General features: G+C 48.4%; 1 protein-coding gene across 1 annotated transcript; it reads left to right on the forward strand.

Annotated features, from left to right (window-relative positions):
• The first annotated feature begins 2,055 nt into the window (after window positions 1-2,055).
• LOC122371857 (carbonic anhydrase 12-like) lies at window positions 2,056-2,985 on the forward strand. Its single transcript, XM_043348603.1, has one exon. The coding sequence runs from the start codon at window positions 2,056-2,058 to the stop codon at window positions 2,983-2,985; it is 930 nt and encodes a 309-aa protein (XP_043204538.1).
• Window positions 2,986-23,395: the final 20,410 nt, after the last annotated feature.

Here is a 23,395-nt window from a genome sequence, read left to right on the forward strand (position 1 = left end):
GATATCCGCCCCCCCCTGAGGTTTTTCGCGAATAGCGGGAAAACCGCGGCGCGTAGCGCCGCGAAATTTGGTATGACTATTCCCTCATCAATTTTACACATGGTGTGCAAGGTTGAACCTCCTACCTTTCAAGGTCAGGTCATCAGGTCACTTTGAATGACCCAACCTCAAGTCACTTTTTTGCAACTTTGTCACCGTGCCAGAGCTACAGTAGATGTCGGAGGCCTTTGAAAGTCGCAGGATGTTATTAGGTCATTAGTAGCTACAATTTGTATATCTCGGAATTTTGATATCGGTGACCTAAGGTCAGGTCAATTTCGCGACCTCCCCATTATAAGTCAATGGGGGAAAACTCAACTCTCTGTTTTTACCACTAAAACGGGTCGGAATGGCCCCATATACCATATATGACTTCATATACGATCAACCTTCACTACCTTGAGGTCTGTTTTGCTGTTGGGCAGCTGTGAGGTCATGTGACGTCATCAAAGGTCACCAAAGGTTTTTGGCCAATAACTCCGTACAGGAACAAGGTACAGACGCGTGGATGGTCTCATTGTGTTCAGCTCGTCAAGACGCATCGAATGATATACATGATGACCTCGAGGTCACGTGACCTGAGGTCAACCTTTGACCTTGACCTTTCGAGGTCAACATATATATCATTCGATGCGGATTGACGAGAGGATTACGATGATGCCCTTAGTTTGTTCCTATCTTGACTGATTCCAAAGTTATTCGAGAACAACTCTCTCCATATCTAGCGCCGGGCCCGCCGCCATTTTGACTTTTTCGACCCCTGTGACGTCATCTTTGACCTGACCTGAAAATGACCTTAGTAAAAATTGTAGATCTTGACCGTGCGTATCCGATGCCGTTTACCGCTTGTCGCTATCTTGCTTCGTTCTCGAGATCTCAGGGGGGGGGCGGTCATCCGCCCCCCCCCCGTCGGTGCGAAGTTGGCGCAGACCCCCGTCGGTGCGCGCGGGTTAAAATGTTCCATTTATTTGCAAACATACACTCTCTATGTAGAACCCTGTATTTTTATTTTCCACGTATCTACATGTTTAGATGCATTAACCTCTGAACACCAAAGGCTTTAAGAGGTTAATGTTAGCTGATATCTTATGGTGGAATAATCACGTAAATACTGCACACTCATAAGAGCGTCTTCCGTAGCTGAAAAACAGTTTGTGGGCATTGTTCTAGTTCACAATGTTTCCCAATTACTGATACAACTTCCTGACAGACCGTTCTTGTAAAACGATAGCATTGTGTCCGGCCGACCACGGTTATGCCGTGTTGTCTCGCAAATAGTGTTCACTAAAGCAGAAGCCATGAACAGTAAACACGATGTCATGTTGTGGGGACCGAAGAATCTTGGTGGGGACATGATCCTGCCAAGTGCCAACATCGGCTCCTCTTTGTATTGAGATGGTCAAATGAAAATAGGCTGCTTTTCAGCCATTCCGACCTTGTATCTAATTGTTCATTTTCCTTGCGCAGTTAGCGTCATGACCCGTTAAGGCAACACGCAAATACACGTCGTTAATTGAGGACTCTGGATGATTCCCTTCCTGTTTGCAACTGCGGAAAACAACGCCATGGCGCTATCGTTGCCATTTTTAGGCGAGCGCGTTCGCATGAGGTGCCTTTCCTGATCAGTTCTCACAGCGAGCGGCGCGCGAACCAGGCCGGTTTTAGGTCAAACAAACACAGTAGCGACACTGGCTGGACCGTACATAAGCGAGACACAGGGCTCCGATGAGTCAGATTGTCCTGTGACCGTCAGAGAGGCTGTTTGTCCGCTGTGTTGTGCACTGAACAGTGAACAGGATATACCTGCAGAAGAGGAGAATTAAAAGGAAGAAGGCGTAGCTTCAAACGAAGACACAGAAAAAAAACACAAAGAAGTAATCAACGAGGAAGCAAGAGAAAGAAAACGCAAAAAATACAAATTGAACAAAAAAGAAGCGAAGAAAAAGAAAGCAGCAGTTTTACATTAGCGGAGCCCGTCTGCAACACTCCAGCCCCTGATAGTCACCGCCGTCCGTGATGTCTCAGCCGCTGCCCGCGCGGCAGCTGGTGCTGTCCCTGCTGCTGGCGGCCTCCGTGGTCGGCCAGGAGGCGCCGGTGGACCTGTGGAGCTACAGCAGCCCGGCCAGCTGGGGGCGCACGTTCCCGTTCTGCTCTGCCCCGCTGCACCTGCAGTCGCCGATCGCGCTCACCGTGGACCGCGTGGTGCTGACGCCACCGCTGAAGGTGATTGCCGACCCCGGCGCGCACGACTGGGTGGTCGAGGTCGGTAACGATGGTCGCCGGCTCGAGCTGAACGTTACCATGGACCCACGCGCGCGTGGGGCTTCACCTACTTACCCCATTCAACTGGTGATCGATAACGCGCCGCTCCGGGGGACCTACAACCTCACGATGCTGCACTTCCACTGGGGTGATCAGTTCGGGTCGCCCGGCTCCGAACACGCGGCCGGCGACAAGTTCTTCGACGCTGAGGCGCACTTCGTCTTCTTCGACGCGTCGTTCCCGAACCTGGAGGCGGCGCAAGAGGTGCCCGGCAAGGTGGCAGTCGTTGCTGTCCTCCTGAATCGCGAGGGCAACTTCAGCGGGCCGACGTTCCCGACGTTCGGCTTGCAGAACAACATGGATCAGCTGGCGACCCGTGACAGTCACTTCTCGTTCCGCGCCGACCTGCGACAGCTGCAGGCGCTGCTGCGCGTCGTGCTCTCCCGCATGTTCACCTACTTCGGCAGCCTGACGACGCCCCCGTGCACTCCGGGCGTGGTGTGGATGGTCTCCAGCGTGGAGACCGACATCAGCGGGAACTTCCTAGACTGTCTGACCACTCAGGTGTACCAGGACCGCTTCAGGCTGCAGCGCCTCGTCAACAACCGACGTCCGCTGCAGCAGAGGTCCAACCGAGTCGTCTTCAAGCAGATCAGCCTCGGCTCGGATGGTCTGCTAGCTTAGATACTCATCTCATGTGCGATGTGAGAGACCTTTGATAATGGTGCCTGCATGCCCGCTGGCGGTCAATACCGGTGGATGAGAGATGTGTGTTGTAAATAGGGTTGCTCGAAGAATCCACCTGTGTTCAATTAATGCGTTAGAAGAAAGCTGGATGCAACGTCAACTTTTTTAATAAACACTGCTTTCGTGTTCCTCGATATTTGTGTCATTTTTCGTGTAGCAATCAGTAGTAAGTTTTATGAGCTGTATTGTATTCAGCTTTATTGAGATGTTATGATTTTTTTGTGGATCTGAGTAGATTGTACGCAGGGGTGTCGTTTTCCGAAAATGATTGGTAGTGCCCAAAGGCGGCGGCTGGCCATATATGAGGGGGCTTACAAGGTAGGGTACCCCCAAATCTGCCTTTCTCATCGGATTTCGGCCACTTATTTTTCGCCCTGGTCATTGACAAGACTAACCGAAATCTAAAAAAACACAAAAAAAAAACTTTGGAAATCTGGGTCCACACCGGACGCCATGCACAAAACGTGCAGTTATATAGGCAATAGTGTCGGAGGAATGCACGCCATTCTGAAAGAGGCCCACATAGACTTAAAAGGACGGCTGTGCTGAAAGGGGACAGGAACAGCTTTGAGGGCCCAAGCCGACTAAAAAAGACGGCTGCGGGGCCAGGAACGGTTTTGAAGACCCACGCCAATTGAAGGGTTCGACAACTAACGAGGACTGGAAACACAACGATAGTTAGAAAGACCTGCTTGCCAAAATAAAAGGATGACAGTACGAGGGGCGTTCAGAAAGCTACGGGCCCGACCATGAAGGAGCAGAGAGATACAGCATCGACTCATAAGTTCATTTATTCAAATAAACACCGTTAAGACAAACACATTTCGCGCAGCGCTTCGCGAGAGCCCTCAAGGCCTCCATAACCAAGTGGGTTTTGGACCCATCCTGCACGTCCAAGACGGCTGATTTCGTCTCCCTGCTGTTAGCGAGGTTGCCGCTGCTAATTTTCTTATGTTGGGGAAGAGGTGGCAACCACTAACCGGAGTGTGCAAGGTTCGGAGAGAAAAAAGTGGATGCGACAACAACTCGAAGCTCATCGCTTCACTGTTCGTCATCCCGCCCATGTACGCAGGTGCGTGGTCGCGGATCAGGTGCACACTTTACGTCAGCTTCCCTATAGCCTCTCCTCGATGTTTATCGAATGGACGCACATCATCAATTGTGTGCCCCTGTTTTGGAAAGTTGACGAGCGGAGGGGGGTCGCATCGACCCCTCCCCCTGCCAGGCCGTGTTATGAAAAATGCCCAGGGCGAGGGTTAACGCTTGGTGCCTTTTCTGCACTAACTACTATGAAACGAATCACTGCTCTCTTCTGGGCGTCGCCCATCCTATCCGAAATGGCGAACTATGCTACGAATAGAAGCCCGAATCAATCACAGAAGAGAATTAATGGCCACTTACTTAATTTGCGTAAGTGGACATCCCAATAACACATCATTTAACACACCGCCTTGCAGGCCAAAATTCCAACTCCTTCATTGTTCGGCCCGAAACTTTTTGAACGCCCCTCGTAGTTACGAGCTTCAGTTTTCGGGGTCTGATGCGGTAATGACCTGGCGTTGAATCCTGGGGAATCAGGCTGCATCACCCACTCAAATCAATATACCTATGGCCTATTCTGGAGCACCGCGGCACCTTCCGAAGTCGGTGTAGGGCCTCCAGCGGCTGGTGTGGAGACGGATCGGGGTCTATTAGGGGCGGTCGCGTGGTATGCGGGACTCAGAGGCAGTTATGGACCTCTATAACCAATTGCGTTTTCGAGCCTCTTAAAATCCATTAAGGACCGGAGTCCTAGACACGTGAAACCTCATTGTCAGCTACATGCACCTACTGTGGCTAGAACCTTATTTATTTACTTGCATATGTGCTTATTTAATATTTGCTTATCTGTTTATTTTGATTTTTTATCAACTGATAAGTGACAAAAGATTGGTAGGGCTCAGCGAACATTGGTAGGGCCCAAATAAACATTGGTAAGGCTCGGGCCCTACCAGGCCTATACAAAACGACGCCCCTGATTGTACGTAGATAAATAGCAAATGCAGCTTAACGTGATGTTTAAAGGTAGTGTGCCAGCTTTCCTGGACAGTATGGAGTTAATGGCCCAGATAAGGAGAACCGGAATTTTAGAACTTATCCATACCTTCAAAACTCATGGAAACGTCTTAAATTCTTCAAATTTTGAGTACCCCAGTGCGAAATTCGCCCCGACGGGTTGTCGGTCGTACCCCAACCACATTTCACACCACTATGAACAATAAATGCACACACTGAAATCGCTATTACCGATAGGCTCATCCAATCAAGTTTCGATAAACCCGTTCATCATCATCTCCTGCGGTTTCGAACACGCCTGTTAGGTGGTGCGGTAGACCGCGCCCAAAGCCAGGGCCCCGGTAACGTGAGGTAGCCGAGTCGGGGCAGCGTGCGCTGACCCTAGCCGGGGCCGCACGTCCTCCCGGTGTCATGTGATAGCCCGGGGCTGCCCGCGGGGATGCGGTAGACCGCGCCCAAAGCCGCGGCCCCGGCTTGGGTCAGCGCACGCTGCCCCGACTCGGCTACCTCACGTTACCGGGGCCCTGGCTTTGGGCGCGGCTTCTGCTTATACTTTGTGTGGTGCGGTGGTGGTGGCGGTGCGTCGGGCCGCGCGCTCTGACTTCGGCCAAGAAAAATGCGTCAGCTGATCATTGTCATTTCTGCCACTTTCATGTGGTGAGATGGGGTCATGACTTTAGAGACGGCTGTTTCATATCAATTATTTTACATGAAATAATATTTCAAACCATAAATTAATGTTCGACAGCCAAATTAAAGAAACAATACCAATACAGGCTTACAGTTTAAATTCGACATTGTGTTGTCTACGATTAGACAGCTGATAACTCATTCCCGTACGTCGTAACTCTATAATGACCTTTGCTTATTGTCACATGTGCGCCGCATTCGTGATTGTTGCCGACGCCTGTTTGCAGGTCAGCCCACTACAGTTATTATGCATATCGAAAAACCGATAAACTTTTAGGCGAAAAAAGCACTATTTTAGGCCCATTTTTGATTTTTTTTGCGATATTAAGTAAAAACAGAAGCTTCTTATCCTAGGAAAAATAAAATGGGAAATCATTCGAAGGTGGCACACTACCTTTAACAACTTTTAAAACAGGGACATTGCATTGGAATGAAGCTAGAAGCATTACACGATGGGAGGTACTATTGCTTCCAAATTAAGCTTGATTCGCGTGTGGCTCTAGTACTGCATTGAATACCCTCCCGAGCCCCTCCCGTATAGCATCGCCAGGGTAGCTGTCCCGGTGAGGTGCGTGTCAGACTGAAGCAGTCCGTGGACCTTGTGACTGTCAGTCCGCGCCTGGGGCAGGGACACGGGTGTGACCTGTGATAATGGCGGGCACGTGAGCGTGACGCATAGCTGGGTCACATTCTATCCAATACCGAATCTTACCTACGCAAACAGTCATGCCTCTATTTCACGTTTGTTTACAAACCCATGATAAGCTTCGGGTAATAAATAATAGATAACTATCGCTAAATGTTCCATAATGAAAATGAGAGCCGCAATCCTGTATTTATTTCCAAGGTAGGAGGCAACTCCGTTCAATTGTCATTAACAAATAACGGTGCAAAACACGATGGAATAATGTCAAAGTTAAAGAATGGTCGTAACTCGTAAGCAGGCAACCGATAACCCGGCAGGCGGTGGGCCTCCCGGCCACCAACACTACTTGGCAGAAAAACGTTTACCAAAGAGTAAAGACCATGAAAAGGAATATTAGAACGAGCATCATGCTTATGTTATCTGATGCCTTTTGTAACTTTTTACAGCACGTGAAATAAAAGCACGATGCAGTCAAAACTGAGACGTGAGCGAACATAGGAAAATACCCCGCGACATAGATTGCAAAATAATTGTACAACAGATTGCTTTGAAAATATGTGCGCCAAAAAATAGGCGTCATACAAACAAAATCCTCAATGCTAATCGAGAATACCTATTGACTGGATAGATAAGGAAATGCTTCAAAGTCTCATCGTTAAAGACGGTCGTATGTCCTACATCGTACTAAATAAATTACCTAATAGTTAGATATATCTATGAATGAATTTAGCAGGGGGATGTCGTCCCGGTTCTCCCCATGTATTATTCGCCAATCAGCTTAACACTACCAGTGACGTCACTGGTGGATCGCCAATCGGGGCCGTTTGGCCGGCCGGCCGGGCCGGGCCCGTAGAAGACCAAACGCAGACGTTTTCAGAAAAGCGTAAGCCGTATAGATACAGTCGTGGATGGAGTTTTGCTGTAATTCGGCTCTCCAAGAGTGCATCAGGGTACCCGGATAAAGGTCATAGTGAACCGGCATCTGATAAACCCCGCTCACGGCTTAGCAGCCGACTTCGACCCTTCGCCCTCGTAAAGCACAAAAGCGCTTGCCGGTCATCAATCCACCTGCATCTCATTCTCCTCATCTGCTTACTGCCTATATCGACCAGATACTGCAGCCGTTTTGGAGCGGCTCACGGCCGATAACACGCCAGGCGTGCGCTAGCCGCCGGTGCTAAGCGTTAACCATTGAGTGCGCGTGCCGACTGCCGCCCCGATGGCGCTGGCCCCCGGCACCGGCACCGGCGCGGCGCCCCTGACCCATGGGAGGGGGGCTGCTAATTATTTGAGCCGGAATTGGGATAGAAGCCGGTATGGGATTGGGATAGCAACTCAACGAGACTAAGGGATTGTGTTGTGCCTTCGGTAGGCCCCCAAAATTACCGGTGTAGTGCCCTCAGGGCCGCCGGTTATGAAGCCTTTGGAGGCACTGGTGTGGGCACTCACAGGTAGGTACCGGTGTGAGGCCCTCAGAGGCATTGGTGCGGGGCCCCCGAGGTGCCGCTGTAGGCCCTCTGAGGTGCTAGTGTGTGGCCCTCAGAGGCGCCGGTGAGGGTCCTCACAGTTGCCATTGTGGGCCCTCAGAGACACTGCAGTGTGGGGTCATCATCACAGTCGGGTGTGGGAGTTGGGACTCTTAGAGCTGCTGGCTCGAACCCTTAATAAGCCGACAGGGGCTCTCAGAGACCGACAAGGGGCCCTCAAGAGGTCTGCGGTGTCTTCAGGAGCCCTGTGGAGTCCTCAGAGACCAGCAAGGTACTCTCAGACGCCGGTGGGGGCCCTCAGAGTCGTCGGTGTGAGGCCCTCAAAAGTCACCGGTGAGTGGCCACTGGCCGTCCAATGCGAAGGTCCCGTCTGGGGCCGTCAGAGGCTCCGGCGTTCAGCCCTCAGAGCCGCCGATAAATACATGGCCAAGAAGCACTGGTTTGGGCCTTTGGGACTTCATTCAGGGGTGCCGGTTGAACTCAGAGGTGGCAGTGTGGGGCCCTCAGCTGGGCACCGGTTTGGGGCTTTCACAGCCGCCGGTGAGGGCCCTCGCAGGCGCCGTTGTGGGGGCCATCAACCATTGGTTTAGGGGGTCATCACAGGTGTGTGTGGAACCCTTAGAGCTGCTGGTCCCTGATAGGCATAAGGGCCCTCAGAGGTCGCCAATGGGCCCTGAGAGGCCGGCGAGGGGCCCTCAAATGCCGACAAGGGACAATAAAAAGCCGGTGTGTGGTTCTTATGGAGAGAAGTGTGGCCATTCGGAGCACATAAGGTGTTCTTTCGAGCCCTGTGGGGCCCTTCTGAGTCGAAAATGCCAGCGTGGACCCTCAGCCGCCAATTGGCGTCGCAGGGCCCTCGGGCCCGAGAGGCCCCCTGATCCGATGGGGGCACGTGCCCCCTGCCCCCCTCCGGGTGCAGATAGAGAATGCAATCGGCGGTGCGGGACACAACAATTGCAATCGTTCCTTCTCCCGTCGCGAGGTCGCCCATCCGACCCATATCCCAAGATTGTCAACCCTGGGGCTCGGGTCGGCAATGTATCGGCAAGTGAAGGAAATCAGCTTTAGGTGGGTAAAAAAGTTATTAAGAGTCATTAGTTGTCGTTACGTTCAGTAATAACAACGATAAAGTGCCAAATGTACCCGATATACGGCTTGGAGCCGGGCGCCGCGCGGTCTCCACCAGTGACGTCACGCTAATGCTTAGCGACCGGTCCATTGGAAATTGCGGGATGATTCTACCTCTCTTATACGGCCTTGGAATTTAGCATATCTAGTGGCTGTTCTGTGTTGTGTTCGATGGACTATAGAGACATTCTTGCATGCCCCTAAAGGTAAGTCTGACTTCCTCGTCCTCAATAGCATCACCTTCTTGGAACAATGAAATATCTGGTATGTACAATTGTACATAACGAAGGAGTCGCCCAACATATGGATACCGGTCTGAGTAAAATTGCTCCACTTCATCGCGGATTTTAGTGGAGCTGCTCATTAGTGACTAAACAAGCTGATGACGTTTGTTTCCTGCAGCTTTGCGCAGGCGAGAAGGAAAATATTGCTAATTGGTCGCCCCGCTACCACGCACAATGCGCATTTTCCTGTGAAAATAACGAGGGTGAATAAATAAAGCAGGCCATGTGTGCATATGAAACGTCATAAGTGATGTTCATCTACCTGGAAAAACCACTTAGCTTATCTTGAGCTATAAATATGCAATTCAACTGGAGCACCATCTAGGCATCTAATGACTTCCATTGGCCATTTCACCAAGGACAAACAAAATGTAAACAGTATTGAACACGGACTTATTGACCTTCGCATTAAATAACGCATTGAGGAAAGAATCTAGATTGAGACATCCTCAACAAGGAAGACGCCTTACTCCAGTCTTTTAGTGCGCAGGTTATTATAATCTAGTTTAAAGTGTAAAGAGGATGCACCAAAAACCGTTCCAATTATTTCAAACAAGTTATGGCCACACAGTCGGAATGTTCCGGCGTAAAAGTGTCTCGAAGTCAAAGTTGACGTGACTAGGGTCACATGGTTTGATTTTCCGCGCCAATCGATTGGTCTCAGGCATGGTATTATTAACCCACGCCTCCCTTTAACACACTTAAGGTTTTTCGTAAATAGCGGAAAGACTGCTGCGTGTGGCAACGCGAAATTTAGCAGGACCATTTCCCCATCAATGTTACACATTTTTTGCAAGTTTGAACCTCCTACCTTTCAAGGTCAAGTCACCAGATGACTTCGAATGACCCGACCTCAAATCATTTTTTTTTGCAACTTTGTCACCGTGTCAGAGCTACAATAGATGACAGAGTCCTGTGAAAGTTTCAGGATGTAATGAGGTCATTGGTAGCTACAATTATATTTCTCAGAATTTTGATAACGGTGACATAAAATCAGGTCAATTTCTTGACCTCCCCGTTAAAGGTAAGTCAATGGAAAAAAAACAACTGCCCGATTTTTTTCTTACTAAACCGCGTCGGAATGGCCTAATATACCATGAATGAGTTCATATACGCTAACCTTGACTACCTTGAGGCCTTTTTTGCTCTTGGGCAACTGCAAGGTCATGTGACGTCATCAAAGGTTACCAAAGGTTTTTTTCTGCTAATAACTCCTTACAAGAACGAGATGCAGCCGCGTGGATGGTATTATTGTGTTCAGCTCGTCAAGGCACATCGAATGATATGCATGATGACCTTGAGGTTACGTAGGTCAACCTTTGACCTTAACCCTTCGAGGTCAACATTTATATGTTTCGATGCGGATCGACAAGAGCGGATCGATGATGCAATTAGGTTGTTCCTAACTTCCTAGCTTGTATAATTCAAAAGTTACTGGACAATCTCTTCATAATAAGCGCCGCTATTTTGACTTCTTTGACCCATGTGACGTCATCTTTGACCTGACCTGAAAATGATCTCAGTAAAAATTGTAGACCTGGTCCGTGCGTACCCCGTGTCTTTTACCGCTTGTCGCTATTTTGCTTCGTTCTCGAGATCTTAGGGGGCGATTCCCTCCCCCCCCCCGTCGGAAACTATGGTGGTGCAGTCAGTGCGCGGTTTAAACACAACATGCGTCTAGCTTGTTGCAAAATATGTGTTCCTTATTTATGTCGCAAAGTAGAAGTAATCATGCGCTCGTTTAATGGCAAAAGGCAGCTATTAAAGGGACCCTCCCACCTTCAAAAAAGTTAATGAATTGGCATGAAAGTGATGTCGCTCGGTTCAGAAAGAGCAAAAATGAATATCTACCAAATTTCATCGAAAAATATTCACCGGTTTTCAAGATATTAGACTTTTACTTTTGTTTACTTTTTGGGATCTCCGCTGTTCCTAGCGACTTTATTTGAAAGTGCGGCATTTGTTGCGCGCAAAGCAGCATATACCACCGCGTGCTGCCAAACGTTTTAGTAAAAGATTTAAAAATCGTTAGATCTCCGCTGACGTCACAAATTCTAAGGGGGCATACCAATGCATTAGCCCCTTAGAATCCGAAAACTGCAAGTTTGAAATTCGATATCTCCGAATTAAAGCATTTTTCGATGTTGTGAATGCCCAAACCGGTATTTTCAGGCCATGGCCACCAATTTGGCTATCTCAACTCAAAACTAATGTTAAGGTGGGAGGGTCCCTTTAACCCGCGCCCCACTGGGGGGCTATTTATAGCCCCCCCTCCCGTTTTTCTGCAATAACTTCCAAACCGCTTGACGGATCGACGCCAAACTTTCAGTACCTTCGGCTGCATCAATTTGACACCTTGTGTCAAAATTTGAACTTCGTAGCTACCAGAGGTCGGCCGGAAATGACGTCAGAGTGACGTCATGTTCGTCCGATTTCGACGCAAAACATTGAACCACGGCAATCGCTCCCAAGAGCTCAGTTTTTAAGCTAGATCCAATTTCTTTGCATGAAAGGACTCAGAATTGACCGCGGTACCAAACTGCCATCTCGGATTTTCAAAATTTTGAAAATTTCGAAAATCTTATATAATAATATTCAAAATTTATATTTTTACATTTTTTCAAAAAAATTTTGACTTTTCGAAAAAACCGGAATATATGTGACAGAACGCATGATTATGACTAACTCTAGCATGTTTTAGCTAAATATCTTCAAAAATGGCCAAATTATACGCATTATTGCAAAAAATTCACAATTATTAATTTTTCAAATCAATTTTTCAGTACGTATTTGACATCGTACACCAATATAAATGGCACCATCGTGTTCCTGAGCTCAAACTGCATCCAATAGACACCTTTTTTCTTGACAAATTTTAACTTCAAAATTTGACCTTTTTTGACCTGAAAGTGACCTGACCTAAGCTAAATTCGACTCAAAATGACCTCGAATGACACAGATGACATCAAATTCGAAATCTATGGCCTAAATGGACCATAAAACATGTGTCACATGACCGACGCATGATATAATATTTTCGTGACCTGTGATGACCTGACCCTGACCTGAAAATCAAAGTACAAGTTTGATACCCTCAAGGTATCTAGAGCATTTGTTCACGAGTGTGGAAACCAAAAATGAGCCTGATCTGACTTGTAAGACGGCGGCCAGAGCCCAAAATGTGAACAAGCCAAAGTGCTAATAATTTTTACTTTGACCTGACCTGTGACGTCATCGGTGACCTCGAGGTCAATGAAATTAGGTTTCGCTCGACAGTTTTTTCGGGGCTATCAGACGCCGTTCGAATTTTGACGATCGGCCCAGTAGTTTCGGAGTTAGGAGGGGGGGGCTATGAATAGCCCCCCCCCCCCCCAGTAGGGCGTATTATACACAGACCCCAGTGGGGCGCGGGTTAAGCATAAAACAATGCACACTGAAATGATCTAGGCATCGCAGACTGGTTGATGCTTTAAGGCCGAGGCATAGACGCCTGTGTACCGATGCTTTAAAAAACAAGGCATAGACCTCTGTTTATCGAGGCTCTTAAAACCAAGGCACTGCCTCTGCATACCGAGATTAATGGCTAAGGAGGCTAATGTATTGCCGTCGGATGTGTCATAAACCCCGCCGAAACTTCAAGGAAATGAATAAAACACGACAAACAAACAAAATAAGTAAGGCACCAGTTATGGTGCTTTCCGTTATTGCATTCCTAGCTATACCAATCTGCAATGTGTCATCTCTACAAATAACAGGCCCTAAATCATCTGTGTGTTGAGTTTCAACAAAGTAATAAACGGCCAGATTGATATCTGGCGCTAAGCCACAGACTTCAAATGTTTCGATGCAGCCCCCCCCCCCTCAAAGCATTAGCGCTGTCTACAGCGCATCGGTAACCCACTCACTCCAATCATCTCCCAGTGTGGATATCATATCACACTTATCATACCATATCATAGACACTATAAGATATAGACAGTGAAAAAATAGGGTATGATGTAGATAGTCGAACAGTAAAGGCAGATCAGATGGTATACAATATGCGATAATAAATAGACATTAATTATTTCGGAGTTAAATGAATTCAGAGACTTTAGACACTGCATTACAAAACCATTCCATTCAGTTTGGTCAGATTATAGTTTTTTTTTTTTTGTAAGGCCATTTTCTGTCATCGACCTGTCGTGAATCGCGATCACGTTTGTCTAAGATTAAACGCCTGATGTGGTCCAAGCCTGGTCGTAAAAATAGAACTCTGGCAGGAAATATATTTACACGCCCCTTAAGCCCTGAATCAGCTTAACCCTTTCTAAAAACGCGAACAAGTCAGGGGAGTTAAGATGACCCCCCCGCCCCTCCCAACGTTTGTTCCTGTGACAATAGCCGCGTTTACATAGGGTTAGTTGCCAGATAGATAGTGGAATTACGATACCGAGACACTTATTCCACTAACGAGACATTTCAGGCACATTCCGCTGGTTCTGACGACTTATGCGGCCTTCTGGCCGGATAGGTCGTCAGAACTAGCGGAATGTGCCTGAAATGTCTCGTTATTGGAATAAATGTCTCGGTATCGGAATTCCACTACCTGGCAACTAACCCTATCATCATCATCATCATCATATTTATTTGACATCCTTTGAGGACAAAACAAGGAGAACATATCTTCATAACATAACCGTGACACATGAAGATACAAACACAGCACGGCACAACAAAGTCACGTTTGCAAAGCACGGGCAGCTTTTTACATCAGGCGGACTAGGAGAATCAGTTTGGATGTATTGTTACAAGCAGCCTTACTAGCTGCCATGACTCGGCGCTGTTGCTTTCCATCAGCCAGCTGAGCGAGTCCGCAAGGCCACACTCGGGCCTGGGCGTGTGCACCCAGTCTCCGTGTATATGACCGCTGGCAGCCTCCATTACCCTCATGAAGTTTCCCCCACATAGCGACAGTAGATGGCACACAATAGAAGCAGATGTTTCCGCGAATCTCGCATTGGTCGCCAACTGGGCCAGGCTGCTCACCAGCACACAACGGAGGCGGTGCTGGCCACGAAAAGCGTTTTGAGTAGCGCGAAAAATAGACCGCCGAACGAGAGCTTGTACACTTGGGATGCGAAGTGCCGCCATTAGTGCGGAGTGGTGGGCAGTGCGCGGTAGGCGTAGCGCGCTTTTGACCGCCGAGGCTTGCCAGCCTTCGAGGCGAGCAATATCTCCAGAGCTTAAAAAACAGACCTCACATCCATAAATCAGAACAGGAGCGACAATCATCCGCCATAGAAATGCCTTATCAACAGCGGAGAGGTGCTGATTAAACATGCCGGCCGGCGTTAGGCCAAAGAACGCACCCCTGCTCCGCTGAATTCGGGCAGTCACCTGATCAGCACCGTGTAGTTGGGAGCGCAGCTCAACACCCAAGTGTGTGGTTTCCTGTCGGTGCTTCAGGATCTGTCCACATAGCTGCCACTGAGGCGTCCGAGAGAGGAACTCGGCCCCGAATATAAAGCTGTGACTCTTGGTCAAGCTTTGGTTCACATGTACAAAATCTATCCTCCACAACACTGAGAAGGAGGAGACGATATGAAGCATTGATTGAAGATCGCGTGCGCTACTAGACATAATCAGAATATCATCAGCATATGCAACTGCTGGGATGTGGTGGCCATACAGCGTGGCGCCCAAGCGACAGTCATCGAGCTGTTGGATGAGCGGGTATAAAAACATATTGGTGAGGCACGGCGATAAAAGCGCACCCTGTCTCACTCCTCGGCGCACACAGAAGGCGTCTGACAGCTTCCCACCAAAACGTACTCGGGCTGACAGGTGAGAGTACCAATAGGCCAGAAGCGCCCAGCTCCGGCGTGGGAGGTGCTCACTCGCTCGGAAGAGGACGCCATCATGCCACAAACGATCAAAACATTTCCTAGCATCGAGGTTAGCTGCAAACAGCGGGAGTTTATGGCATAGGTAATGTTGCGCGGTCTCGTGTACAAGCATAGACGCTTCGCTGGTGCCCCTATGCCCTAAGAACCCAAACTGAAGTTCAGAGGCCTCAAATGACGTGTCGATCTCTTCCTGAAGGATCAGTTCCAGAAGTTTGGAGATAGTCGACACGAGAGAGATGGGGCGGTAGCTATCGGCAGAGTCGGGGTCCAGTCCGGTCTTCTTCATGATAGGCACCACTGTGCTGCATGTGAAACTGACAGGGACACGCATTTCAGCGAGGCAGGCAGAGAGTAGAGAGGCGATAGCCTCGTGCAGTGGTCCTGAAGAGCCGTAGACAAGATGCTCAGCGGTGACGCCGTCCGGTCCTGGTGATGCGTTGCGGTTGATTTGCGGGATCAAGCGAGCTACATCTCCTGCAGTGACGCGCTTAGCGGGGCCAGGATCTGCTTTCGCCTGGGACAGCAGGGCTTCTACTCGGGTGCGCACATCATCTTGGGCTGCAGAGAGGGTGTCCTCGTCCGTATGAATGGGGCGGAAGTGGGCCTCGAGGCTGTCCGCCGTGAGCGAGGAGCGCAAGCCGCCCGAGCCACGTCGAGCCTGCTCTACACGGCGCCAGAACGAATTGATGTCCTTCTTCTGACGCAGCGATGACAGGAGATTTGCGCTGTTATCAACCTGGGCACGTGCTGCATCGACCCGGGCCTGCCTGTATGAACGACGCGCAACTTTGAAGCAGTTGTGCAGGACCGTATTCCGTGGTCGGCCGGCGTGAGTCCAAATGCGATGCCACAGGCGCGCCCGGTCCCGTGCTGCCGACACTGGAGGGCTCCACCAGGACTTTGGCGGTCTTCGGGGCCGGGAGCAGCCGGCCTCAGCTGCAGCTTGATGGATGACTGACGTCAGGAGGCAGTCTATCTGATCGGCGCTGAGGTTTGGCTGGACCCCTGTCTCCAGCTGCGTGGAGAGCAGTTCACAGTACCTTTGATTCCTGTCGGAATTGTTCCAATCCAGTACCGTGCGGTGAGAACTGGAGTGGTCTCGCGGCGCTGGTCTTTCCCTCTCTTCGCCGTTTATTTGGAGCAGAAGAGTACATGTTATAGGCAGATGGGGGCTGAGGTTGTCATAAGAAGGCGGGATGATAGAACATGACAGAAGCTGTTCATCTGCAAGTTTGCCAGGCACGATGATGTGGTCGATGTGGGACGTGTGACCGCCGCGTTCATACGTGAAATTCACTGGCTGAGAGAAGCGGAACTCAGCGACTGTAAGGCTTCTTTCATCCAGAAGTCGCTGGAATGCTTGGCTGAAGGGGGTGAATCCGCGCAGCTTTGCCCACTGGCGAGGACGGGTTGCCGACGGGAGAGGACAGTTGAAGTCTCCGACTAGCATGAGCGGCGCGGAAAACCTATGCGTGTCTATGAGGGCTTCAAGACTAGCGCACAGGTCCATATAAAGTTCTAGTTGATCCGGAGTCCCAGTGAAGTAGGGCATGTAGCAGCCAACTATGGTGAGACGCGGTGCTCCGCCACACACCATCTGCACTGCTAAAAGTCTATCGTTCTCACACTGTAGTTGGGAGAATGAGAATCGGCTGTCTCGGCGGCATATCATGGCCGTCCCTCCATGCCGGCGCCCCTCGCCAGCCCCGGGTGGCAGCTCCATTGCAAATGTCTGAAAAATGTCAACGTCACCCACGCCAAAGCTCCCAAGAACACCACTCGGTAAAGTAAACGCGGCTATGTAAACGCGGCTAATGAAAAACACCAAACTTGTGCGATGGTATGTACAATGGTGGTATCGGTGGAATTGAGCAGAGTGTGTGGACGATCACACATAAAGTGGATTATAGTGGATTTATAGTGGATTCACCAAGTTGTCAGAGGTAGAACAGCTCATAAGAGGCTATTTTATTAAATGAAATTTGACAAATTCTCATTTCTGATTACTTACGAACTCTTTTCCTCGATCTCATTAATCAAGATAGTTTAATTATGAAGGGAGCGCAAACTACTCATAAATCTCACTTAGAAAGTTTGGCTTTCATGGCTATTTATAATCCTTAATCAACAACTAAGATTGCATCATCGAAGCATTTGCGTGTCTGGCACCCAATGTAGCACATCACACTGACCATCTATCATCCTTAATTATGCATTGTGTTCCTGCATCACGACGGTCCATAATGACTGCAATTTGCAAGTAACCTATGATAAGTGCAGGCTAATATGTGTTGAAAGCAGAACAAAAAAAGTCAAGCATTATTGGGTTGGAAACCAACTGAAACAAATAACGCATGCATGTCAAATAAACGCCGCTGCCCGCTACGTTATGACCGTGGATAAAGTCTTGCATATCTAATGTATATGGCTATTTTTTCTTTCGAGCATAAGGAACTATTGCTCACTTTAGTGCAAATGCCTGTGAACATCAGACAACAAACACAGTTCCTTTGAAGTTGAGTCAGCCATCTGTCACTGAAGCTGTGGACACATGAGCAGCATCTGTGAGCACGGCTGAACACCTGTATTAACGAGTACGGCTGTAGCTATCGGACCACTCCTGGTATTGTTATCCCATTGTTCTGCCCATTGCTAATTACTATCGACCAGCATTCTGGGTAGGCATACCGTTAGCCAATGAGACAAAAGACAAGGCAGAAGCGGGAACCGGGCTGCTAGGTGAAACACCACCGCGCCGGTCCCGCCGAGTTTGACCGTCAGCGCCATCGGGCGCGATGTTTTTTTTTTTTTAGATAACGCTTCATTGCAACCCGATTATGTTTGTTATGCTAAAAGCAGGAAATGAAGCTCATTGGAATTGCAGCAGATTCCGGATCCATCTTAAAGTGATTGGTTGGTATAGTAGTATAACGCTGACTCATTCAGTAGTATAAAAAAGAACTTTAAAACGTCTAACCGCTGATAGATGACGTCACTTATTTCCTTTAGTTCATCATCACTGTTTTAGCAGAGTATTATTTTAGAAAAAAAAGAAACACAAACGCACACATTTTAACCCTCGCATGTGTAGGGGGGGTCGGATGGACCCCCCATGGTTTTTTGCGAATAACTCGCGTAAAAAGCGGCCGATCGCGACGACACTTTCAGTACCCTCGCATTGATCAATTTGACACCTACCCTGAAAATTTCATGACCCTGACCCAAATGACCTTTGGCCTGTGACCTCTTTTCCGAGACCATGTTTGGCCGGAATCGCGATTTCGCGTATGTCGGCTCGCACTAGCCGCGTGTTTGCAAGCTTTTCGTGGTTTCAAACGTTCAAACATGTGATTTGATGTTACTCCCGTGTGTGTCAAGGTCACCTGAAGGTCAGGTCAGGTCATTGACCTTTGGTGTCCTCGGGTGACCTCGGGTCACTTTTTCGAGTTTTACATGTTTCTAGGCTAGTTTTTGGAGCTGAATTCGAATTTAGCAACCATTTGAACATTTACGAAGTAGTTTTGGTGACTTCGTAACATGTTACGAAGCTGTCAGAGGCGGTTGACACGTACTACGAATACCCGTCACGACGCCTACTGGTTGACCTGACCTGACCTGACCCGACCTGGTCTAAATGCTTCAAGACATCATCTGTGATCAAAACTAACACGATATTCGTGATCAGCACCCCGAAAAACCCCTTAGCAGCTGTTAATTCCCTGGAGGGATCTTCTGGTACCGTTAATTATAAATATATAGTTTCTTTATATTTTCTTGTAGTCGGAGTCTTCTTGAGTCATAGAGAAAGAAAGGACATCTTCTACGGGGTTTATTGCTTGAGTGACAATCTCATAGGCGGTATCTTAACGCAAAACATTACCGTTTCAATCGTGGTCACCAGCAATTCCTTATCGTAATATGCACTGTCTACATTATATGAATATTTCTCTTTAATGTTTCATATTGGCTATTTCCTTAATATTTTCCCCCGTTACGAAGTTTTTGTCCTCCTTACTAACTAACTAAAAACCTTGACCTTTCTTCAATCAAAATATTTACAACAATTAAAACACTTCGCTCGCGTGATCATTTCCGGGAGCGCTCTCGGTAGAATATTCAACAGCAGTCACACTTTACGACTTTCTAACAGGTCCCGATTTTCCCGACTTTGGGTCATTGACCTGACCTGGAAGGTCAACCAATGACCTAGGACCTTAAAATTGGGTATCATCGGCTTCCTCTCGTCACGGGCAACACGCTCGTTTTTTCCGCGAAGCTCTAGCTCGATCAGGGGCCAAACGGCAAGGGGGGGGGGGGTCCAACCGACCCCCCCCCCCCCTCCCCCCCCCTACACATTAGAAGCTGGCAAACGCCGCACACATGCGAGGGTTAAAGCAGCTTGTCTTCGGCGTGTATCTCTCCGTTTCACAGACTCATGCATAAATGTTATTTAAATTTACAGTATGGTAATTCATCCCAGGGGAAAGGAATGACCCTAATCATGCGCTCTTCCGGTCTTCATCGGCACAGGCCTGCCGTAAACTGGATTATGTGTACCCTCGGTACTGGGACGGCGTGCAAACTGCTTTCAATTAGTCGACAACACATCGGTGAAATCGCGAATATCGGGATCGTTTAATCTGTACGCTAACTCTTCAGATAAAAAGACGCGAATTATGTCCGATCACAGCAGAGATAGTGATCTTTTATATCATTTGTATTAAATACTAGCTAGGAAAAGAATAATACCCTATCCAAGCTATCATGATTCTGGCACTGCCAGTTGGGGAAGGTCTGTTAGGATAATATTAGTAAATTCTTATTAGCGGATGTAGGCTTCAAAGCAGTGCAAAAATCTGCCGCCAGTGCCACAGCGGCCATTGGTCACGAAGTAACCTAAAAATATAGGTAGCGATTCATAGAAAGACGCTAAAAAGTGAATTGTACTTTTCATAGTGTTGAGAAGTGTTATAACTCCTTTTTATCTCTTGCAATATGCATTTGTCGAATGTGAGTCATTCAATACAAATTCTGCTTTAATAAAAGCTTGTTGGCTACTTTTCTTTCAAAACACCAAGCTTTATGAGGGCCTAGCACAGACCGATTATAATTTTCAAACATCTCCAGGATCAGAAATGATTGTCTGCACGTGTCTCGCACCGGTGAACAGCTTTTTCTTGCCTCCACACTCGAGCCAAAGCGGTCCGTTGCCTTCACAAATCAGTTCCACCGCACCTCCCTGGGACGTTCCTTTGACGAGACGTTTTTTTTCAGTTAAAGCGCCAGTCCTGGCGTCGCGCGCGTCGAATTAGCAACATTCAGAGGCCGTCGCTCGGCGTAAACGGCGCGTCGGAGGCGGATGAGACGAGCCGCCTCGCGCCCGGTCCCGGCTGCGTCCCCAGATTAAAACAGGCTGACGACGGGCCTGGTAAACAGAACGCCTCGGGGCACGCCTCCGGGCACGTCGGGGTAAACAAACACACAGACAACGCGCCGCTCTGTAGGCGAGACGCCATGGCAGTCGCTAGGTCCGGTACGACCAGACGACGACAGGACACTGGTCCGGACACCCAGACGGACGACAGGACACTGGTCCGGACACCTAGACAGACGACAGGACCCTGGTCCGGCGCACCTATACAGACGACGGACGCGGATCCGACACACCTAGACCGACGACAGGATACACTAGACACACCTAGACAGACGACAGGATACACTAGACATACCTGGACAATGGACAGACGACAGGACACACTAGACACACCCAGACCGACAACAGGGTACACTAGACACACCTAGACAGACGACAGGGTACACTAGACACACCTAGACAGACGACAGGATACACTAGACATACCTGGACAGACGACAGGACACGACACACCTAGACAGACGACAGGGTACACTAGACACACCTAGACAGACGACAGGATACACTAGACACACCTAGACAGACGACAGGATACACAAGACACACCTAGACAGACGACAGGGTACACTAGACACACCTAGACAGACGATAGGATACACTAGACACACCTAGACAGACGACAGGATACACAAGACACACCTAGACAGACGACAGGATACACTAGACATACCTAGACAGACGACAGGATACACTAGACATACCTAGACAGACGACAGGGTACACTAGACATACCTAGACAGACGGCAGGATACACTAGACACACCTAGACAGACGACAGGATACCCGTCCGCGGTATAGCTAGACGGACGACATGATACTGATCCGGAACACTTACATAGACAGACGACAGGACACTGGTCCGGCACATCTACACAGATCGGTAATCAGGCATTGGTGCGGAATACGGCACTTGGACCAGCATTTTGGCACACTATGGACACGCCTTGACAGACCGGAGGATTACAAAATGGTTTAGAGACTGCTGGGTAATGCTAAAAAAGTACTCAAATTAAAAAAACTCATTGGAATTCGCCTCATCAATCCCCATACTGTACAGTTTATACGTACCTAACAATCTTGTTCTAACAACAGTTCCGTTATTTTAATTCTTGTCAAGAAAACGGGAAATTTCGCCAGGTCCGGGAACTGCGGGAGGGGTCAATGCTCAAAAGGCCATCCTTGGGTCCGCCAGTGATACGGTTCTGCTTCCGTCTGTTCAATAGTTGACAGCGTCATGCAATGTTACTAGTCTTGAGACTGAATCCCATCGCATTTTGCATGACATGCCACCCAAGGTTGATATTTTGGAATTTTCAGATGTCGGTTGAAGCACAACATACAGGAAAGGTTCCCCTACTCATGGATAGCAGGAAGATCAAGAACCATGTAGCTTTAAAAATGAAGCTGTCTAGGAGGTCGCTCGTGTAGCTAACGCCTCCGAGATCGATGTAAATCAAGTTACTCGAGCTCTGCTGCAGATATGCCGGATGTGAACTGGATCGCATCATTGCCTTGCATGAAGCATCATTGGAAGCCTCATGAATATTTATCTGTCCAAATGGACATACTGGACCAAGGAGAAAATGACTAGAATATAACCAAAAACTACTTCCACACCGACAACAGCTGACGGGAAGCATTGCGGTTGGGCTTTTTAGTTATTTAGGTGTTATGTAAGTACCTAGCCTGACTGCTCGGAATGGTTTAAATAATATGATAGAAGGAAAATGACATACAATGTTATTACTACATGCAAGCCTTCTTTTTAAATGAAAGGAAGGCAGTGAAAATTCATAATTTAGCTTTCATTGTCAGATTTTCACACCTTAGTTCATGTCCACTTTTTCTGCCAAACACTCGTACCGACTCAGTCGAGTTGTGTTGCTACTCAAGCGACATTCTTGGCAACATCAATACAATTTCACGTCCTATTGGCAAAACCGGCAGTGATCCAAAGTTACAGTGACAGGGCCGGTGACAAACGTGTAAAATCCCATTGGGATGGAACGCGATTCGCACTGGCTCGCAGGACAGCAGCGCTAAGAAGCTTACTCAGTGGAAAACCTCAGGGATTTATATTTTACGTTGCTAATGCGACGAAGTCGCTACTGTTGCGGATCACTTTTCAATCACATCAAAGTGGACTTGGTAAGTACGACTAGATATTGAACGTCCAGCTAATGCTATTGCATTTATCTGACAGATGCAATGCCTGTGAGCATTACCATAGTCCATAACTACACAGAATTATCCCATGTACTTATTAATGCAGATTTATACTATGTACATGACATAATTCTGCATATTGCAATGCATATTGCAAAAGGGATGAAGGGAAAAGATCCGGGGATCAGATCCAAGATTTACATATTTCCTCCGATCCAGGCATGTGTCTGTCCATCCCCTCGCGTTAACCCACCAAACGCCATGCCACCCGTCATGGGTTCACTAAGTAATCCATGGAGCCCGATGACTTTAAATGAAGACCATCAACGGTTTAAAATATATTTGCAGAATTAGCGGTGCTATGCAGAACCCAGATGAGCACGGTTGACTGCATGAACACTGAAACTGCGCTTGATACCCAGTTGCGAGCGGATATTGCAGCGATGCTTTCATATGTGTCAACACCCCATCACACTCGGCAGTCTACACCCCATCACACTCGGCAGTCTGGCCAGTTGCAGTGCCCACGTGCAAAGACATGCTCTGGTGCTAGGCGTCTATCTCATGCC

Source organism: Amphibalanus amphitrite, unplaced genomic scaffold (assembly GCF_019059575.1).
Source record: "Amphibalanus amphitrite isolate SeventyFive unplaced genomic scaffold, NRLGWU_Aamphi_draft 001285F_arrow, whole genome shotgun sequence".
NCBI lineage: Eukaryota > Metazoa > Arthropoda > Thecostraca > Balanomorpha > Balanidae > Amphibalanus > Amphibalanus amphitrite.